At 44.1% G+C, this 15,986-nt stretch overlaps 1 protein-coding gene across 1 annotated transcript in view; it reads right to left on the bottom strand.

Moving 5' to 3' along the window:
* Positions 1-574: 574 nt before the first annotated feature.
* Eda (ectodysplasin A) overlaps positions 575-15,986 on the bottom strand; it is a 389,966-nt gene continuing 374,554 nt past the window's right edge. The window contains exons 3-8 of the mRNA XM_051178503.1: positions 13,678-13,701; positions 8,592-8,771; positions 7,078-7,112; positions 6,137-6,188; positions 2,852-2,973; positions 575-1,097 (exon numbers count right to left, since the gene is read on the bottom strand). Of these exons, the coding sequence (XP_051034460.1) occupies positions 846-1,097; positions 2,852-2,973; positions 6,137-6,188; positions 7,078-7,112; positions 8,592-8,771; positions 13,678-13,701 (665 nt within the window). The 3' untranslated portion in view covers positions 575-845. The remainder of the gene's footprint in view (positions 1,098-2,851; positions 2,974-6,136; positions 6,189-7,077; positions 7,113-8,591; positions 8,772-13,677; positions 13,702-15,986) is intronic.

Raw genomic sequence — 15,986 nt, 5'->3', positions numbered from 1 at the left:
CCTGTCTCAGACAGAGGTAGGCACTGTGGAGAAAGACGATAGGATTTCTAGGCAGTCTGGGGAGGGTGACTGGTGGGAAGACTCCAGGTAGTTTTCAGAGGGTGGAGCATAGCTGTAAACAAAGAGACATGTAAGGCCCCAAGTATAGATTTGGGTTCTTACGTAGGCAGGCTTGTGGCCTTGCCTGCAATGATTCCAAGGCAGAGCAAAGTTCCCAGCTCTGCAGTCCAGCAAGCTGCCACAGTGTACCTCTTGGCCTGAGTGGGAGGAGTTTTTTGAGCCTCTTGTAGGTTATAGTGCAATACAGCAAGAATGGCTCCTTTGCCAAGGATGCTTGCTTGGCAGGTTATTGCCTGGGTCTCGACCACAAGCACTTGCCTTCTTCTGACCTGATCCTTTCCTTAAGTTGCAACCTAATACCACTTCCAGTCAAGAGAGAAGCAGCAGCCCCTTTGGAGTCAGACAGTCACCCCTAGAATCTGGAGTGCACTTTTGCTTTTTGTGGCCTGCTGTCTTAGATCCTCAGTTTAGTGCAACAAATGATAAATCTGATGAGGGACCTAGGGATTGAGGAGTCACCACAAGTCAATCAGCAGGTAGCCTAAAAAGGCTCTGCTTCCTGAAAACCCTGGGGCTTCATCAACTGTCCTGGCAACTCAAGGTCATTCTGGGAAGTCAGGTAGGCCTTGTCATCCTGGAGTCACTGGGGAATAAATAGCACTGGGGCATTTTTCTCTGTGGCTGCAATGCCAATACACCTCATTCCGCAGCAGCACTTAGAGGTTCTGGGAGTCCTGGCTCCCAAACCTGGGGCAGGGGTAAGGGCCAGGATGGAATGGGAGAATCTAGGATGCAGGGGCTTCGCCCAGCCTGATGGCCCCAAAGAAGGTGGTGTGCTTGCTCATATTGATAGAGATGTCAGCGTGCACCATCTTCACGGCAATTTTCTGCCTGGCCTTGAGGAGGCACACGCCTGCAGTATAGCAAGTGTTGTAGTTGGTCTTTCCTGTCTCAATGCTGCGGGTGCACTGCAGGAAGGGCTTCTCATCCACCACCACCTCGTAGCTGGCAAAGTCAGTGAAGTTGATGTAGTACACCTGGGTGAGAGGCAATGAGAAGGGATTGGGGGAGAGAGGAAAAAGAAGGTGGGGCCCTCCCCTGGTGAGCAGATAAAACCTCCTCAGATGAGCTGCCAGTATACCCTGTGCAGGGGACAGTGCTACCCGAAAGTGTGCCTGTTCAACAGGAACATCAGGGTGAAAGGATCACTGCCCTTCCCCTGCTCCATGGGTTCAGGGGGCTGAGCAAACCTTTCTTACAGACTGCTTGAGTCCAAGAACTGTGCCTTACTTGCCATTTCACCAGCCCCATTCCTTAGCCCTGGCATGAAGCAATGCTTTGCACACTGATGGGGGTGCTTAATCAATGCTTCGGATACACTGACTTCCAGTTCCCATCCTAGAGGCTATTTAGGAATACACTTAGGAATCCCTGAGGCCCGAGGGAGGTCACAGTAATGACTTCCCATTTCTTTAGCTTGTGAACAGAAACGTCCAGAGCTTGTAACCTAGTCTCCTGTATTGCACGCTTCTCCTCGCTAGCACACTTTTGTTCCTCTTACTTGCTGACTGAAGAAGCAGGTCCTGAGAGATGGAGGGCTAGGCCATACAAATATGACAATGGATTTAAATCCTAGTCTCCTAACTTCATTCTCAGGCCAGGAGGAAGTATCAGCCTATGACCTGGTCTCATGGAGACTTTCTTAGTTCTTAGGGGCCACACCTAATCCTCCCCTGGATCCAGAAATTTAATTTCCACCCTTCATTACTCTTTGTCAGCACATCCCACTCTGAGCTTTGATTTTTCACCACTACCAAATGGAATTTAGTCCACAGGATATTGGTGCTATGGCTACATGCTCCATGGGAGTGGGGATCTTCTTTCATCTGACACCTTAAATCACTTCTTCAAAATGACTCCACAGGGTCTTTGATTGGAAAAAGCGTATTTAAGTGCTGCATAATCTCTTGGGTCAGGACCAAGCTATGTGAGGACATAGTGTGTGCCAGGCAGGTGCTTGTTAGCCCAACTTTTCTGGTCACTTTCTCTTGAGAGCCATTTGTTGGCTCCTCAGTCCTTCTGTTCATCTGCCCATTTGCTGCCTGCCTCCCAGAAACCATAACCTCAAGGCTTATCTGCTTCTAGCTCTGAGGAGAGCCCTGACGGAGGCACATATGAGGGATGGAAACGGATGGCCACTGGCAGACCTGGGGGGAGTGGGCCCAGGGCAGGAAAAGGACACAAGTGGAGGGGAGAAAGGTCTGGGAGAATGACATAAAGAAGGAGGCAAGAACAACAGAAACAGACAGAAACAAATGGGAGAAAGAGGAAGGAAAGACAGTCAGAAATCTTTTTGAGGTAGAGAGAAGGTCCGCAGGAGCACTGTCCATTATCATGCCCAAGCTAGCAGTGTTGTGGGGGGGGGGGTTCTCAGTAGCTCTGTGACTTAGTCTCAAAAACTTAGAGCAAGGTCAGGTCCATCTGTGGAACCAAACAACATAGAGGGGAAACAAGGGCCTGGGACCCTTCAAGAGGGAGTCAGACAGCAGGGTGTGGGAGGGGTCTCTTTATAGTTTTTCCAGTGATATTTTGCTAGGGAAAACATGAAACAAGTTCCCTTGTTTTTTCCTCCCTTCAACTCCCTCCCAATGTGGAGTCCACCACCCCTTTCCCCAGCAAAGCAGGAAGTAAGCCATTGGGTGGTCTTGGCTTGCTCCACAGTGCCCCTAGGTGGCCTGCACCAGATCTGCACCCTGGATATAAGAAGAGTTAGGCCTAAGACCGTACTCACTTCTACCTGACTATAGATGAAGTAGGTGCCGTCCACCAGTACCTCCAGCTCCCCGCTGCGGGGATGTAGCTTAAACACCTTGGGGTTCATAGTGATGCGGGACCAGTCATTGAGCACTCCACCTGAAAGATCTCAGTATAAGAGAAGGGCAGACACTCAGTACATGTCAAAATAATCTGGGAAACAGAAATAAACACCAAGCAGTACCACTCCCTCATTCCCCACCAACCCTACCTAGTCCTGGTGACCACAAAAGTCTCAAGTGACAAGCTTTAGGAAGAACATTTGGGAATGTTCTTGGCATACTGTTTGTGAAATGGTTTCTAGGCCTGCCTCAGGACCTACAGATCGGCATATCAGTCATCATCCTTGCGTTCTTGACCTTTCATCAGCAAGGCTCTTTACCTTCTACCTGGAATCTGAGGTGGTGAGGTGGTGATGGTGGATGAGGAGAATAGGTACATAGCCATATTTTCTTTGTTGTTATGGTGACTGCACAGGCAAAATCCAGACACTGAGTGGCAGGCTAAGTCTTAGTATTCAATTTCACTTTTCCTGGCAATATCACCCGAATTCCTCTCTTGTCTCAGAGGTTCGTAATTTTTTTTTTTTTTTTTTTGCCTTCTTCTTAATAGATTCTATTCTGTGGCTCCTCCACACCCACTCCTTCCTGGGAAGCCTCCAGAGGGCCCCAGGAAACCTCTTAATCAAATGATCCATCTGTCTGGAGAACTAGACAGGTCAGTATCAGGGGTGATCACTCACACTCCAAGGCAGCTGGGGATAGTGACCACCGTAACCAGGTCCCATGGGTGAGGGACAGCTCTATGATACTTGGGAATAACCCACTAGGTTCCAGTAGACCAGCTAAGAGGATATGGGGAAATGCCTAGGAATTGAGGCACTCTTGGCAAAGCATCTGGTTCATATCCCTAATTCGGTTGGGACACAGCATGAAAGGACAGAGGAGCATTTCTCGTTCTACCCTGCAGATAGAAAGATATTCGTTCCTACCACAAGAGGGGGGAACCTACACACCTGGGAGCGCTTGCTCTACAGCCATTTTGTTCTTCGCACAAAAAGATTATGTTTTAAACATCCACCCTTGGCCAGTCTCACAAGGTCTGCCTCTTTGAAGTATGAGGAAAAGGGAAGCCGTCTGAGTTAGCAGTAGATTGTGGCTCCAGTACTTGAGTGAACCTCTCTGTCTAGTGCCCTCTCACTGCTGCCTTTCTCACTCTGGTGGTCAGTGTAAGCTGCTACTCGGAATTAATTAGCCTGAGAGATTAGAAGTTGTCTTGCTCTGTTACGGTAATGGGGGCAAAATGAGTGGCTTCTGCCATAGAAGGAACACGAGGCCACCACTTTGATACTCAAGCAAATCTGGTTCCTTTCTGACCATGCTCTTCCAGGTGGATGGCGATTATGGCCCACCCAGGACCATGGGTCCCACAGTGCTTAATCCTCTGCAGGGGTCCTAGGGGTTTTCTCTTCTCTGCTCCCACTCGTATTTGTGAGGCTATTAGGCTGGGGTGGTGGTTTGGATAGAGATGGACTCCCCAGAATCATGTGTTCGAATGCTTGGCCCATAGGGAGTGGCACTGTTAAAAGATGTGACCTTGTTGGAGAAAATGTGTCATGTTGAGGTCTCATATGCTCAAGCTATGCCCAATGTGGCTCAAAGTCTCATTCTTCTGCCTGCATCAAGATATAGAACTCTCAGCTCCTTCTCCAGCACCATGTCTGCCTGTGTGCTCACATGCTTCTTGCTATGATGATAATGGACTAAATCTCTGAAACAGTAAGCCAGCCTCAATGAAATGTTTTTTTTTTTTTTCAGAAATAGAAACCCTAATTAAGACAGCTGGGTATTCAAGTGACAGTCAAGGGAGTAACTAAGTCCAATGATTAGGGGATCTCAGCACAGACAGTTCAGGACTGACTGAATTCTTGTTTTTGTTTTTTCAAGACAGGGTTTCTCTGTGTTACAGTTCTGACTGTTCTGGAACATACTTTGTAGACGAGTCTGGCCTTGAACTCACAGAGATCTGTCTGCCACTATCTCCCGAGTGCTGGGATTAAAGGTGTGCACCACCAGTGCCTGGCTGACTGACTACACTCTTAGAAGCTGTCCCCATGTATCAGGTTTTGGAGACTTCATTTACTGTTTCTGCTCCCAGCCCCTCCCTTCCACTCCAAGCTCTGTAAGCATCTGGCATCTTGGCTGGCGTGTTGTTTCCCAAGACTCCTGGGGGTTCATGCATTTTAGGCTTTGGGCACCCTGGAGACTGGACATTATTTCAAAGCGCTATTCTTTAATGAATGTTCATGCCTCTTTGGGGGAAGAAAATAAGCCTAATCATTCAGTGGAGTGTACACACACATATCACCGAAGTAGCATAGCACATTGCCAAGAGTCAGAAAGATGTGCTTTTGAATCTTAGCTCCCAACTTAACTACAAAATCTTGGACCAGTTAATTAAGTTCTCTGAGCTTTAGTTTCTGGGTCTATAAAAAAGGAGAGTTGCAATACCCACCTCATAGGGTAGCTATGAAGGTTGAATGAAACAAAAGACAACATATTTGGGAATTCTACAGTGCCATGAAAACGTAAGGTAGCATGGTTCATCTTTGTATTTCCAGTCTCTCTGGGACTTGTGTCCCCATCTCATAAATGACAGTATAACATTAAATCATCATTTCTCAGCCCCCAACATATTTTCATGTTTGATAGACACTAGTATCTCACATTTTCTGGAGACTAATATATCACCTTCTCTAAGAGAAACACCCTTTCCACCCATTGTTTGTATAGAACAATCAGACAAAATTATTTATTCAATATAGTTCTACATTCCTTAGTTTGCACTGTGAAAATGCTCATCAAAATACATATTCTGTGGTTACTCTGACATACTATGAAGACAACCTAGGTAGATGATGTCCCAGGGCTATTCAGATCTCATATTAGTGGATTTTAAATTTAATTTAGGGCCTGAGGATGCACTTCAATGGTAATGTGCTTGGCTATCATTCACAAGGCCCTGGGTTTGCCCCCTTTGCACTGCAAAAACAAAACTAAATGCAATTTGGGTGTAGCTACTGGTCTTGGTGCAAGCAGTTACTTATGACAGCCAGTAGAGGGCATGATGGAGTAGGAAATGCCCCCTTTGTGTCAAGAATACTCAGGGACTTGGGAGGAGCTAGGCTGGCTGGTTATCTGGTGGCTGGGAATGAGGGAAGGGAGAAACTTATTGTGGGGAGAGAGACGACTTTGATTCTTACCATTCTTGACTTGAATTGCTGACCCTTGGCCCTGCAGATGTACCACAGCTGGCTGGGAGAATGAGAAGAAGAGAGTCACTGTGATGGCTGCTTGCTAAATCATGCAGTCCCCTTGTTTTTACCTCTGGCTTCTAGACTCCTTTGTATCCCATTTCTGACCCCTTTCCTCTGTCCTGATATTGTAGCTGCATTTCTCTGAAAATTAGTAGGACTCTGTAGCTCTACCACTTCTTCACTATGTGACAAATGTGACACCTCTGAACTGTAATTCCCCAGCTGTAAAATGGGAATCGTAAGACTCTCTGTCTGGCCACTCTCACAAGGGCATCTGCAGATCTAATAAGGCGGTGAATATAAAATTGCCCACAAGCTATCAAGGACTGTGCAACTGTGTAGATTTATCATTGTGAGGGTGGTTGCTTGGAGGACACAAGGCCAGACTAGGTGGTAGAACTTGCCAAGAGACAGATTGGGAAGCTCAAAGACTAGGAAGTACCCTATCAGGATATTAAGGGGGAAGCCCAGGCTGGTCTCAGCCTAGAGTTGGCTGCTTTTCAAAGACACACACTACACACTCTTAAACTTCACAGCTCCAGAGCCCAGGAGTCTGAGTGCCCATTGGGTATCTGGAGTGGTTTGCAAGTCAGAGGCCTAGGTGTACAGGCTTGACAGGCAGGTTATTTTCTGGCTGTAGAGATCCTCTGTTGCTCATGGAATGAGGAAAATGGTCCAGGTAAGGCTGTGTTCCCTTAGCTAAAGGCACATCCTTGGGGCAAAGCTTTTCAGTTCGGACCTTGGCAGTGGCTGCCAGTGAAAACCTTGGAACCTCCAGGGCAACATAATATAAAGCCTCAGGGATTTTCCTAGGAAGCAGACTCCAAGATGACCCCAAAAGCCTGAGGCCATCCCTCCTCCCCAGGAAGTAGCAATCCCCAGCCAACCTGGTTTTCTCGCGTTCCAGTTTTATCAGCAGCACCTGCAAAATAGGACAGGACAGTCAGTGTTGTGCTCTTTTCTACTTACCTTTTTCATTTCAGCAGCCAGGGGGTCACAGTCTGGTTCCTCACAGCTACCCCTGGAGGAATTTTCTCCTTCAGGTCTTACAGCTGGAGGGAGTCACACTACAACATGGGGCCTGTCAATGGGAGACAATAGTTCTGTCTTCCTATTGCTGTGCCAGACCTTCATCTTCAAGGGTCTACATCACAGCAGGGGAACTGGCCTCTAGTCAACAGTGGCCCAAGGCAAGCCCCACTGTGCTCCCATGGGGAGCAACAAGAGGCGATGCTATGCCTGTCCTTGTGTGTCCTTAAGACAATGGCACTTTTTTTTTTGACCCTTTGTTCTTTTCTTACTGACTTCAGAGGGACCACTGTCATTTATAAAGCTCTTGTTCCTTTACATGTGTCTCTTTGACTCTAGGACATAAACTCCGAGAACAGGGACCACTTTGCAATATATATCTTTGTACACAGAAATTGTTCAATTATTATTTGTGGAATGATTGGATAAAAAAAAACAACTTTATCTCTTGTGGCCGTGGTAACACTGCTGAGCCCTGTTTGAGTTACAAGTGAAATAAATCTGTGTTCTGCTGCTGATTTTTTAGACCTAGAGAATTCAGCTGTAAGAGTCCATTTCTTAAAAAAGCCAAGATACAGGAGGGGAGCAGGAGAAGGAAATAACAAGTAGCATAAGTTCAGGCAGTCTGCCTCTTGTCAACTCTAATTAGGCAGGTTTGGATCTGCAGCTGTACCTGTTGCATGCCCTGCTGGGCTCCAGGAGAAAGATGCAAAGGGATGGAATGGCATTTGACTGAGCAGCATGGTATTTAAGGGTGTAGTATGAGAAGCACTTGGCTCAGGGACAGAGTGGTTTTAGTGTCTGGTTTTGCAACAGACACAGCCTGAGTGATTCATAAATTTCTAACCACTTGACTAAAAGTGGCTACTTGTCCACACCAATGGGAAAGGAGTCTCAGAGTACATGGGGGGGGGAGTATGATAAGGTTATCATTTTGTCCAGTCCCCAACATTCCTCCTTACAAACTATTTCCGTGCAAACATCATGTGGCACTCCATGCTGGAAATCAGAGTAGGCCAAATCTGTAAGTACAGGAACTCCTGTGAGTGGCTGGAACCTCTTTCTCATACCTCTGTTTTTGGCTCACATGAGTTTATTGGCTCACTATATGAAGGCCTAGAGCCAAAGATGGAATGTGATGGAAGGGTTGGCATGGGCCAAGAACAGATGGCCTGTCTGGCACAGCTTGATCTCAACAAGAGTTAGAGCAGGCCTGGCCCTACCAGTGCTTGTTCAGTTCCTCACTCTACACTGGACTAGGGATTTCTTACTGTACATCACCACTGTTTGAAACTTCCCTGAAGATTACCTGCTTCTACTCTCCATAAAGCACTGACAAGGTTTCTGAGGTATGGGAGACAGGAGAACTCACCAGAAGGTCCTTGGAGGCCAGGGGGTCCTTGAGGACCAGGAGGTCCAGGAGGGCCAGGAGGTCCCATAACAGTTGTTCCTGGAATTCCAGGAATTCCTGGAATCCCTGGAGGTCCCTGGGGTCCTGGAGGTCCCGGAGGTCCAGGGGGGCCATTGGGCCCAGGGGGCCCTGCTTTCTTTCCTATAATGACAGGGATTCAGTATTATATTTAGAGTTAGTTACTGTGAAGAGTGTACTATCAGGAGTGTACTTTCAGGGGTTCCAGAACTTCCCAATCATACAAGGTCAGCCATCTAGATTTTGCTAAAGAGCTGGACATGTTTATACTCCTTTGTCTGACCTACATTTCAAAGAGCATTTGAAGACATAGCAGTAAACAGCCCTCAAGGAGCCCAGTGCAGTAGGGAAAAGGTTATAAGATAGTAGAAGTGCCACATTAATGAGAGGGACCAAATGCTAAAACAAGTCAGACAAACTTCAAAAAAGGAGGCTTTGATCTGAGTCCAAAGGATAAGAAGTATTAGGAAATCAGATGTAGGGGCCTTTGTGGTTCTTTCTGCAGTTTGCCTGTCGTTGATAAGTGTGGGGCTTCATTTCATGTCCAGTTGGGTGGACTTGATGTGACTAAAAGAGGATAATGGAAGTCTGACCCCAGGAACACATCAGCTCTAGGAAGATTTGTCAGGAGTCAGATGTGCAAGGGATGGGGGTAGATAATGGCAGCACTGGCTACAAAAGGGGAGTGAGAAGGAGGTTTGGAGATAAAGGTGGAAAGAGATGGTGAGGGACTGAAGATATCAAGAAACAAGAGAAAAGAAGGAGTAGCAGGCAGAGAGAGACCTGATGAGGAGGCGGCAGGCACAGCTTTCTCAGCTGACCTCTCTAAACTCTATTTTTAAAGATCCCTGGGAAAGGAAATTCTGCAAACTCTCTTGGTTACATGTTCCAGTGTTTATCACCCCTCACTGCTCACTGTTAGGAAGTTCTTTGGTATATTTAACTGAAATCCCTCCTGTGGCCATTTGAACTTTTATTATATTCTTTGTGTAGCTAGGAAAGAGTAGTTATCACCATATACATAAAACTTCATATACTCAAATACATTAGGTTACCTATCAACTTCGATCTTTGTAGGCAAAATAATCTATCCTCCCAGTATTCTCAAATGCTTTGTTTATCTGGTCTACTCCGACTCCTTCTTTCCTTCTCATTGTATTTCCAGAACACCCTCAGCCCAACCATTTCATATTCTAGTCCTTGTAACATTGCTTCTAGGGTGTTGTCAGGTAAGTGAATCATAACTGTTCCTCCTATAGGCTTTTTTAGCAGACTCACCAAAGACTGTAGGTGGTCATAGATAGGCTTCTTTGTTTTCTTTCTACACTCCTAGAATTTCAATGAAAGTTCTAGGATTGGAAATCACTGCATCTGTCCATGAGATATTATCTCAGTTTCAAATATAAACTTCTGTCTTAGGGTTTCCACTGCTTTGATAAACATCATAACCAAAAGCAACTTGGGGAGGAAAGTGTTTTTTGAATTCTTTGAGGAAAGCCAAAGAAACAACTCAAGGCAGGAACCTAGAAGTAGAAACTGAAGCAGGGACCACAGAAGAATACTGCTTAATGGCTGGCTCCTCAAGACTTGTTCAGTCTGCTTTCTTATACAACTCAGGACCACCTGCCCCTGGGTAGTACCACCCACAATGGGATGGCCCTACCCATACCAATCACTAATCAAGAAAATGCCTCACAGATGCAATTTGATGGAAGCATTTTTCTCAATTGTAGTTCTGTTTCTCAAGTAAGTCTAGCTTGCATCAAGTTGACAAACAAAAACCCCAAATCAGCAAACAATAACATAACAACAACAAAATAACAACCAGGATACCTTTACTTTAAAACTTTCTTACTGGCTCTAACTCCTCATTCCTCACGCATTTTAGTCTGAAAAATTCTGTCCCGATTTATCAGATCCTCATTTAAGAATAATGCTTCATGTGTAAAAAAAGAACCCAAATATTCAAGGAAAGGCCTATAAAGAGATCAAGATTCCATGTCTAAGCACAAGCTCATTTGGAATGTAGCAGTGGATCACTATGGGACCTCCTGTTTAGAGAGGAAAGAGTAGTCCTGAGAACATTTCTTCAAGATGGCCTACAGGACCTTAAAGACTTAGAGGACCAAAGTATGGCATTTGCTCTGAGCTTAGCAGTTAAGATTGGATCTGCCCAGTTTCTAGACCTAGCAAATTTTAAGATGCTAAATAGGAAAACCATCTCACTTTGGATTTGTGTAGCTTCCAAATCAGGCTTATTTGGCACCATATTTCAATTCTAGTTAGTGTAGTGGAAACAACCCAGGATCTGGACTCTGGAGATAAGGATGTAAACCCAAGCCCTGCCACAGTCACTTTGAACCTTAGTTTTTCCATCTTGGAAACAAGGAGCTTGACCTCAGTGCTTTCTGTCTCCTTTTGAGACTGAGGTTCCACAAGAAGGACTGAACTATTGTCACTTAGTAATAGCATGGATGTAAGATGTGCTTCTCCCTGCTTATTTTCTAGTTGGAGTAGACACAAATGTTGATGCATATTAGTCTTTCCTGGGTTTCTGAATTTCCAGGCCTCACAGACTTTCCAGCTAGAGGGTGTTCTGTGGGTAGCACAACTCAAGCTCCAAGAATGTGAGTCCCCTGTAACTGCTTAATTTAATTTTAGAAGAATTACATCCAGAGCTTCCTCCAGTATAAGAAAATAACTGCTGCAGTGTAAACAGAGAGTGATCACTTATGAAAATGTTAGAAGGCATCTGAGAAAAAGTCTCTGATGGAATCTGCTTCAGCAGCTGGCCCTCTGCTTATCTGCACTTGGACAAGGAAGCTCCTCAGAGTTTCATTCCTATAAAAAGTTAGGGCCGCAGATCCATGCAGGGCTCTCACAGGTTCAGGATCCTGCCCCAGCATCACTGGCTGTCAGATTGGAACAGATTTTTCACCTCTCATCTCAGATGACAATGCTGATTAGGCCTGTCTGATAAAATGCAGAATTGAGAAAACCCTGCTGGGGGCAAAGGTGGGGTAATACATTTAAAAAAAGTTAGGGCCAGAGAACAGTATACAGAAAATGACCTCTGGACCAAGAGATTGAATTCCTTCTTTAGATTCTCTAACTTTGACAGAATACTTCATGATACAAAAGCCTAGAGACGTTTGTACTGAGAAAGTTACCCTGTGTAGTCATAGATAAAAGAATAATCACATCATTTCAAAGTTAAACTTCATCAAAGGGGTATTTCCCTAACCTTGCAGCTAAGTCCCAAATGTTGAAAGAACAATGGAAAGCAAGTGAGTAAGGGGAGGCTGGTGTGGGGGCAGAAGAAAAGCTGTAATGGGAAGAGAGAAGGAGAGAGCTATGGGAGTAGGACAATTCCATTAAAGGGGGAAAAATTAAGTGAGCAATTCAATTTACCCCTTCAAGCATGTGCCTATTCACTGTGGCCAAGGAAATCCATATTCAATGGCTTCTAAATCACTTCTAAACAAAGTAGATGTCTAAAGCTTATGTGCATTTTATTTGCAATAATGCTTCATACATAAGGTAGAAATACTAGGCAATCATGTGAACTATAATGTCTATCTTGAAGAGATGTGAGGAGTTCAGAACCAAATGCTTGGAACCAAATTTACTATTTTTTAACAGACAGAGCATCCTAGTAGTGAAACCTGGGAAACAGCAGAAGGACTTCATGCTCACTCCTGCTCTCTGGTGTTTACTGACTTTGTCCAGCCTTTTTTCCTCAACTGGATCACACATTTGTAACCACCTTGTAGATCCTGGGAACCATACCCAAGTACTCTATAACAGCAATGTATGCTCTTATCAATAAGCCAAAATATCTTTGGAGTCCTGGTAAAGGATTTTAAGGTTCACAATCCAAGTTAATTAGGAGGTCTACGCAGGCATATCACTAAGTTTAAGGTCAGCCAGGGCTACAGAATGAGTTCAAGGCCAGCCTGAACAATCAAGTGAGATCATGTCTCATTCAAACCAAGTAAAAGAGGGTTAGTGATGTAGTCTAATAATAGTGCATCTGACTAGGACATCTAAAGCCCTGGGTTAAATTTCCATTATCATACAGACAGAGAAAAAAAGAAGGACTTTTAAAGGGATAACTTACTAGTTTTACACCATCCCTGTCTTTCTTTCATGTCAGAACCCAGAAACAAACCGGTACATAAGCTGATTTCACAGCTGGTTCTTTTAGTGAAAAGGAGTGGATTTTATTTGCAAGTAAGTAAGCACTCCATGTACCCCTGGCTAGTCCCATGTTAGGTGCAATGTGGACTTAAGAAACCAAGCACAGGGAAGAGCTCCAACTAGCATCTACTTCAGAAACATGAAAGGAATAGAGTAACACAGCAGCATAAGTTTTTTTTTCTTCATTGCAGAGAAAATGATATTGAATTCTCAAAGCAATAGATATCATCTTTGATCATCTGGGAAATTGAATAAACACAGCTTTTAGGCTAAGAACCAAAGTATTGATACTTTTCCATAGGTAGTGTTTCTTTTCTCAATAAGTGGTCTTAGGTTTTTATTCATGTCTGATAACTGATCTGCTAAAGGAGGGGGGAAGGGGGAAAGGAGAAAAAAAGAAGGCAGTGTACAGAGCAAGAAAGGAAATAAATATGAGCTGGAAGCAGAGTTGTAAAAAGGAACAAAAAGAACCAAAATAGAGGATTTGGAGTAGATTGTAGTGGTAGAACTTGTGCCTAATATTCTTAAGGCAAAGCTTCTAGGTTTGACCTCCAGTGAAAGGGAAAAGGGAGGACACAAGGGACAAATCATCATCATCATCATCATCATCATAATCATCCAATAAAGATAACTTGCATGTGTTGCTAGAGTCAATTCTATCTTCCATGGCTTGTTACTGAAAACCTGATTCTTGCTCTTTATAAAGAGTAACACTTGAGTAAATGATTGAATAAAGCGATATATAATGAATGTTGAAAGAAATTAGTGCAAAATCCTACTTCATTCATTTTTTTCTAATTAATATAATAAAATCAAAAGCTCAACTTACCCTTTTTCTTGTTTTTAACAGGACCTATTAGAAATAGAAGATGGAAGATTAAGTTAGTAGAAATTTAAAATTTATTCTCTAGAAAGTCACTAAGAGGGATCCTCAAGGCACTGCAGATTTAATGGAATCCCACAGCTATGGACCAGGTTTTAGAAATGGTATCCATTGCCCAATTATCAAGCTTCTCTCATCTGTTTGCTGGCTGTTGAAATACATGAAAAATACATGGAGGACTCCTCCCTTAAGAAAAACCAAAACTGTCTACTTTAGTTAGGAGTGAGTGAAAGGGTATTCCTTTGTAGAGATGAAATGCCCAGAAAAGCACAACTCAACAATCTCAGGATGACATTCCAGTACTTCTGCAAGTCCTGAGGTTGCAGAGTCATGCATTCAGGTGAAACTGTGACACAGTTTCAGATGGGGATACTAGAAGGGAAAAAGAGGTGTTCTTATGGAAAGAGCAGCACAATAGTAGTTTACTTTCTGGTCACTTCTTTATTGTGATTTAATTTGTTAGTTATTAGAACAGTGCAACCATAATCCACATGTACTCCCACAGCAATTTACCATAACTTAATAGATGCTTTAAAGGAAATGTCAACAGTTTCATTGGTAGTGCAATCAGAAGTGTCTTCTCATCTATTGCTTCTAAGGAGAGCAGTTTAAATCAATGCGGAGAACTCAGAAAACCAAAGGCATGTCTAATATAGTTACGTGGTGTTAGATGACAACCACTCCCTAGAAAGACATAGTTTAGGTCTCAGGTCACTTTTATTCATAGGGATTCAAGTTTCTTCTTTCTTCAGATGAATCTAACATGTTTCAGACACAGGTATTTAAACTCTGTTCCAACTTGCCACAGACCAATATTTCACAGGACTAAACAGTCATCAGTGTCCTTAGGAGCATTCTATAGTCTTTACTGATCATGCTTCTGTGTATTATCTAACTTGATTCTTGTAACAAGTCTAGAATGATCTCTACCTATGAGATCTGGTTTCATAGGAAGCTAATAGAGTCTCTAATCTGGAAGATTTCCAGTCTGTTTAGATTTCCCTCACAAAGAAATGTGTAGGAGTAGGAATTGTATGCACTGTGCAGATGCTTCCTGTTTGGTGGAGTGGTTGAGGATCATGATTTTCTCAATTCATATTCTTCTTTTCCTTATGTCTTCTCCTCCTAGTCCTTTGTCATCTTGATGTTTTGGATTTTTGACATAGGGTTTAAATGTGTAGTCTAGGTTGGCCTTGAACTGTAATCCAACTGCCTCAGTCTCCGAGTGCTGGGACACAGGCATGAGCCATACCTGGCTCCTTTATGTTGGTTTTCAAAACATTAAGCATTCCTGAGAATGTGCATAAAGGTTCTGACCGGGAAACATGGCTAGGACTGGTTAAGAGACAACAACATAACCTTATTGAATAAGAAAATCATTTAAGAAACTATTTATACAGTCCCACCAGCTAGCTACCAATTTGGAAATCTGCCACTCATAAGCAAGAACAGTAGAATGACAGCTGCTGGTGCTGCACTGCCCTTATAGCCAAGGTGGCCTAGCCCTGGTCTACTTTTTAGGTATTTCAGCTAGTAAAGGGATAGTGCTATTGTATCAGACGATGAGGAAATCAAGACATTGCCAGCCATCTGGTCTTTTCTGGCCATCTCTATGGAAGATAGCACAGTAAATAGTGCCCAAACACTACCATCAATAGAATTTAGAAATTGGATAGGAAAATACTAAATAAGGGGTGCCTCAGGAGTCATGTTTGCTAGTTGAGTTGAATAAAAGTTTTGGGGACGTTCACCACTATTTCTAGGAGTCTTAGCTGGGGTCATCCTTGTGGATTCCTGGGAACTGGCCTTCCCCTTTAATCAGACTAGTGACTACCCTAATTGTCATCATAGAACCTACATCCAGTAGCTTATGGAAGCAGATGCAGTGACCCACAGCTAAGCACTGATTTGAGCTCCTGGAGTTCGGTTGAAGAGAGGGAGGAGGGATCATATGAACAAGGAAAGTCAAGAGCATAATGGGGAAAACCAGAGATAGCTGACTTGAGCTAGTAGGATCTGGCAGACTACAGACTGACAGTTAGGGAGCCTGCATAGGACCAAATTAGGCCCTCTGAAGGTGACTGACAGTTATATGGTTTGATCTGTTTGGGGTGGGGGTTGCTGGTAGTGGGACCAGGACCTATCCCAGAGGCATGAACTGGCTTTTTGGAGCCCATTCCTGATAGTGGGATACCTTGCTCAGTCTTGATGCAGGGGGAGGGGCTTGGTCCTGCTTCACCTTGGTATGCCAGACT

Source organism: Phodopus roborovskii, unplaced genomic scaffold (genome assembly GCF_943737965.1).
Source record: "Phodopus roborovskii unplaced genomic scaffold, PHOROB, whole genome shotgun sequence".
Lineage (NCBI taxonomy): Eukaryota > Metazoa > Chordata > Mammalia > Rodentia > Cricetidae > Phodopus > Phodopus roborovskii.
Note: the sequence above shows the minus strand (reverse complement) of the source record. Positions and strands in the feature narration are given on the sequence as shown.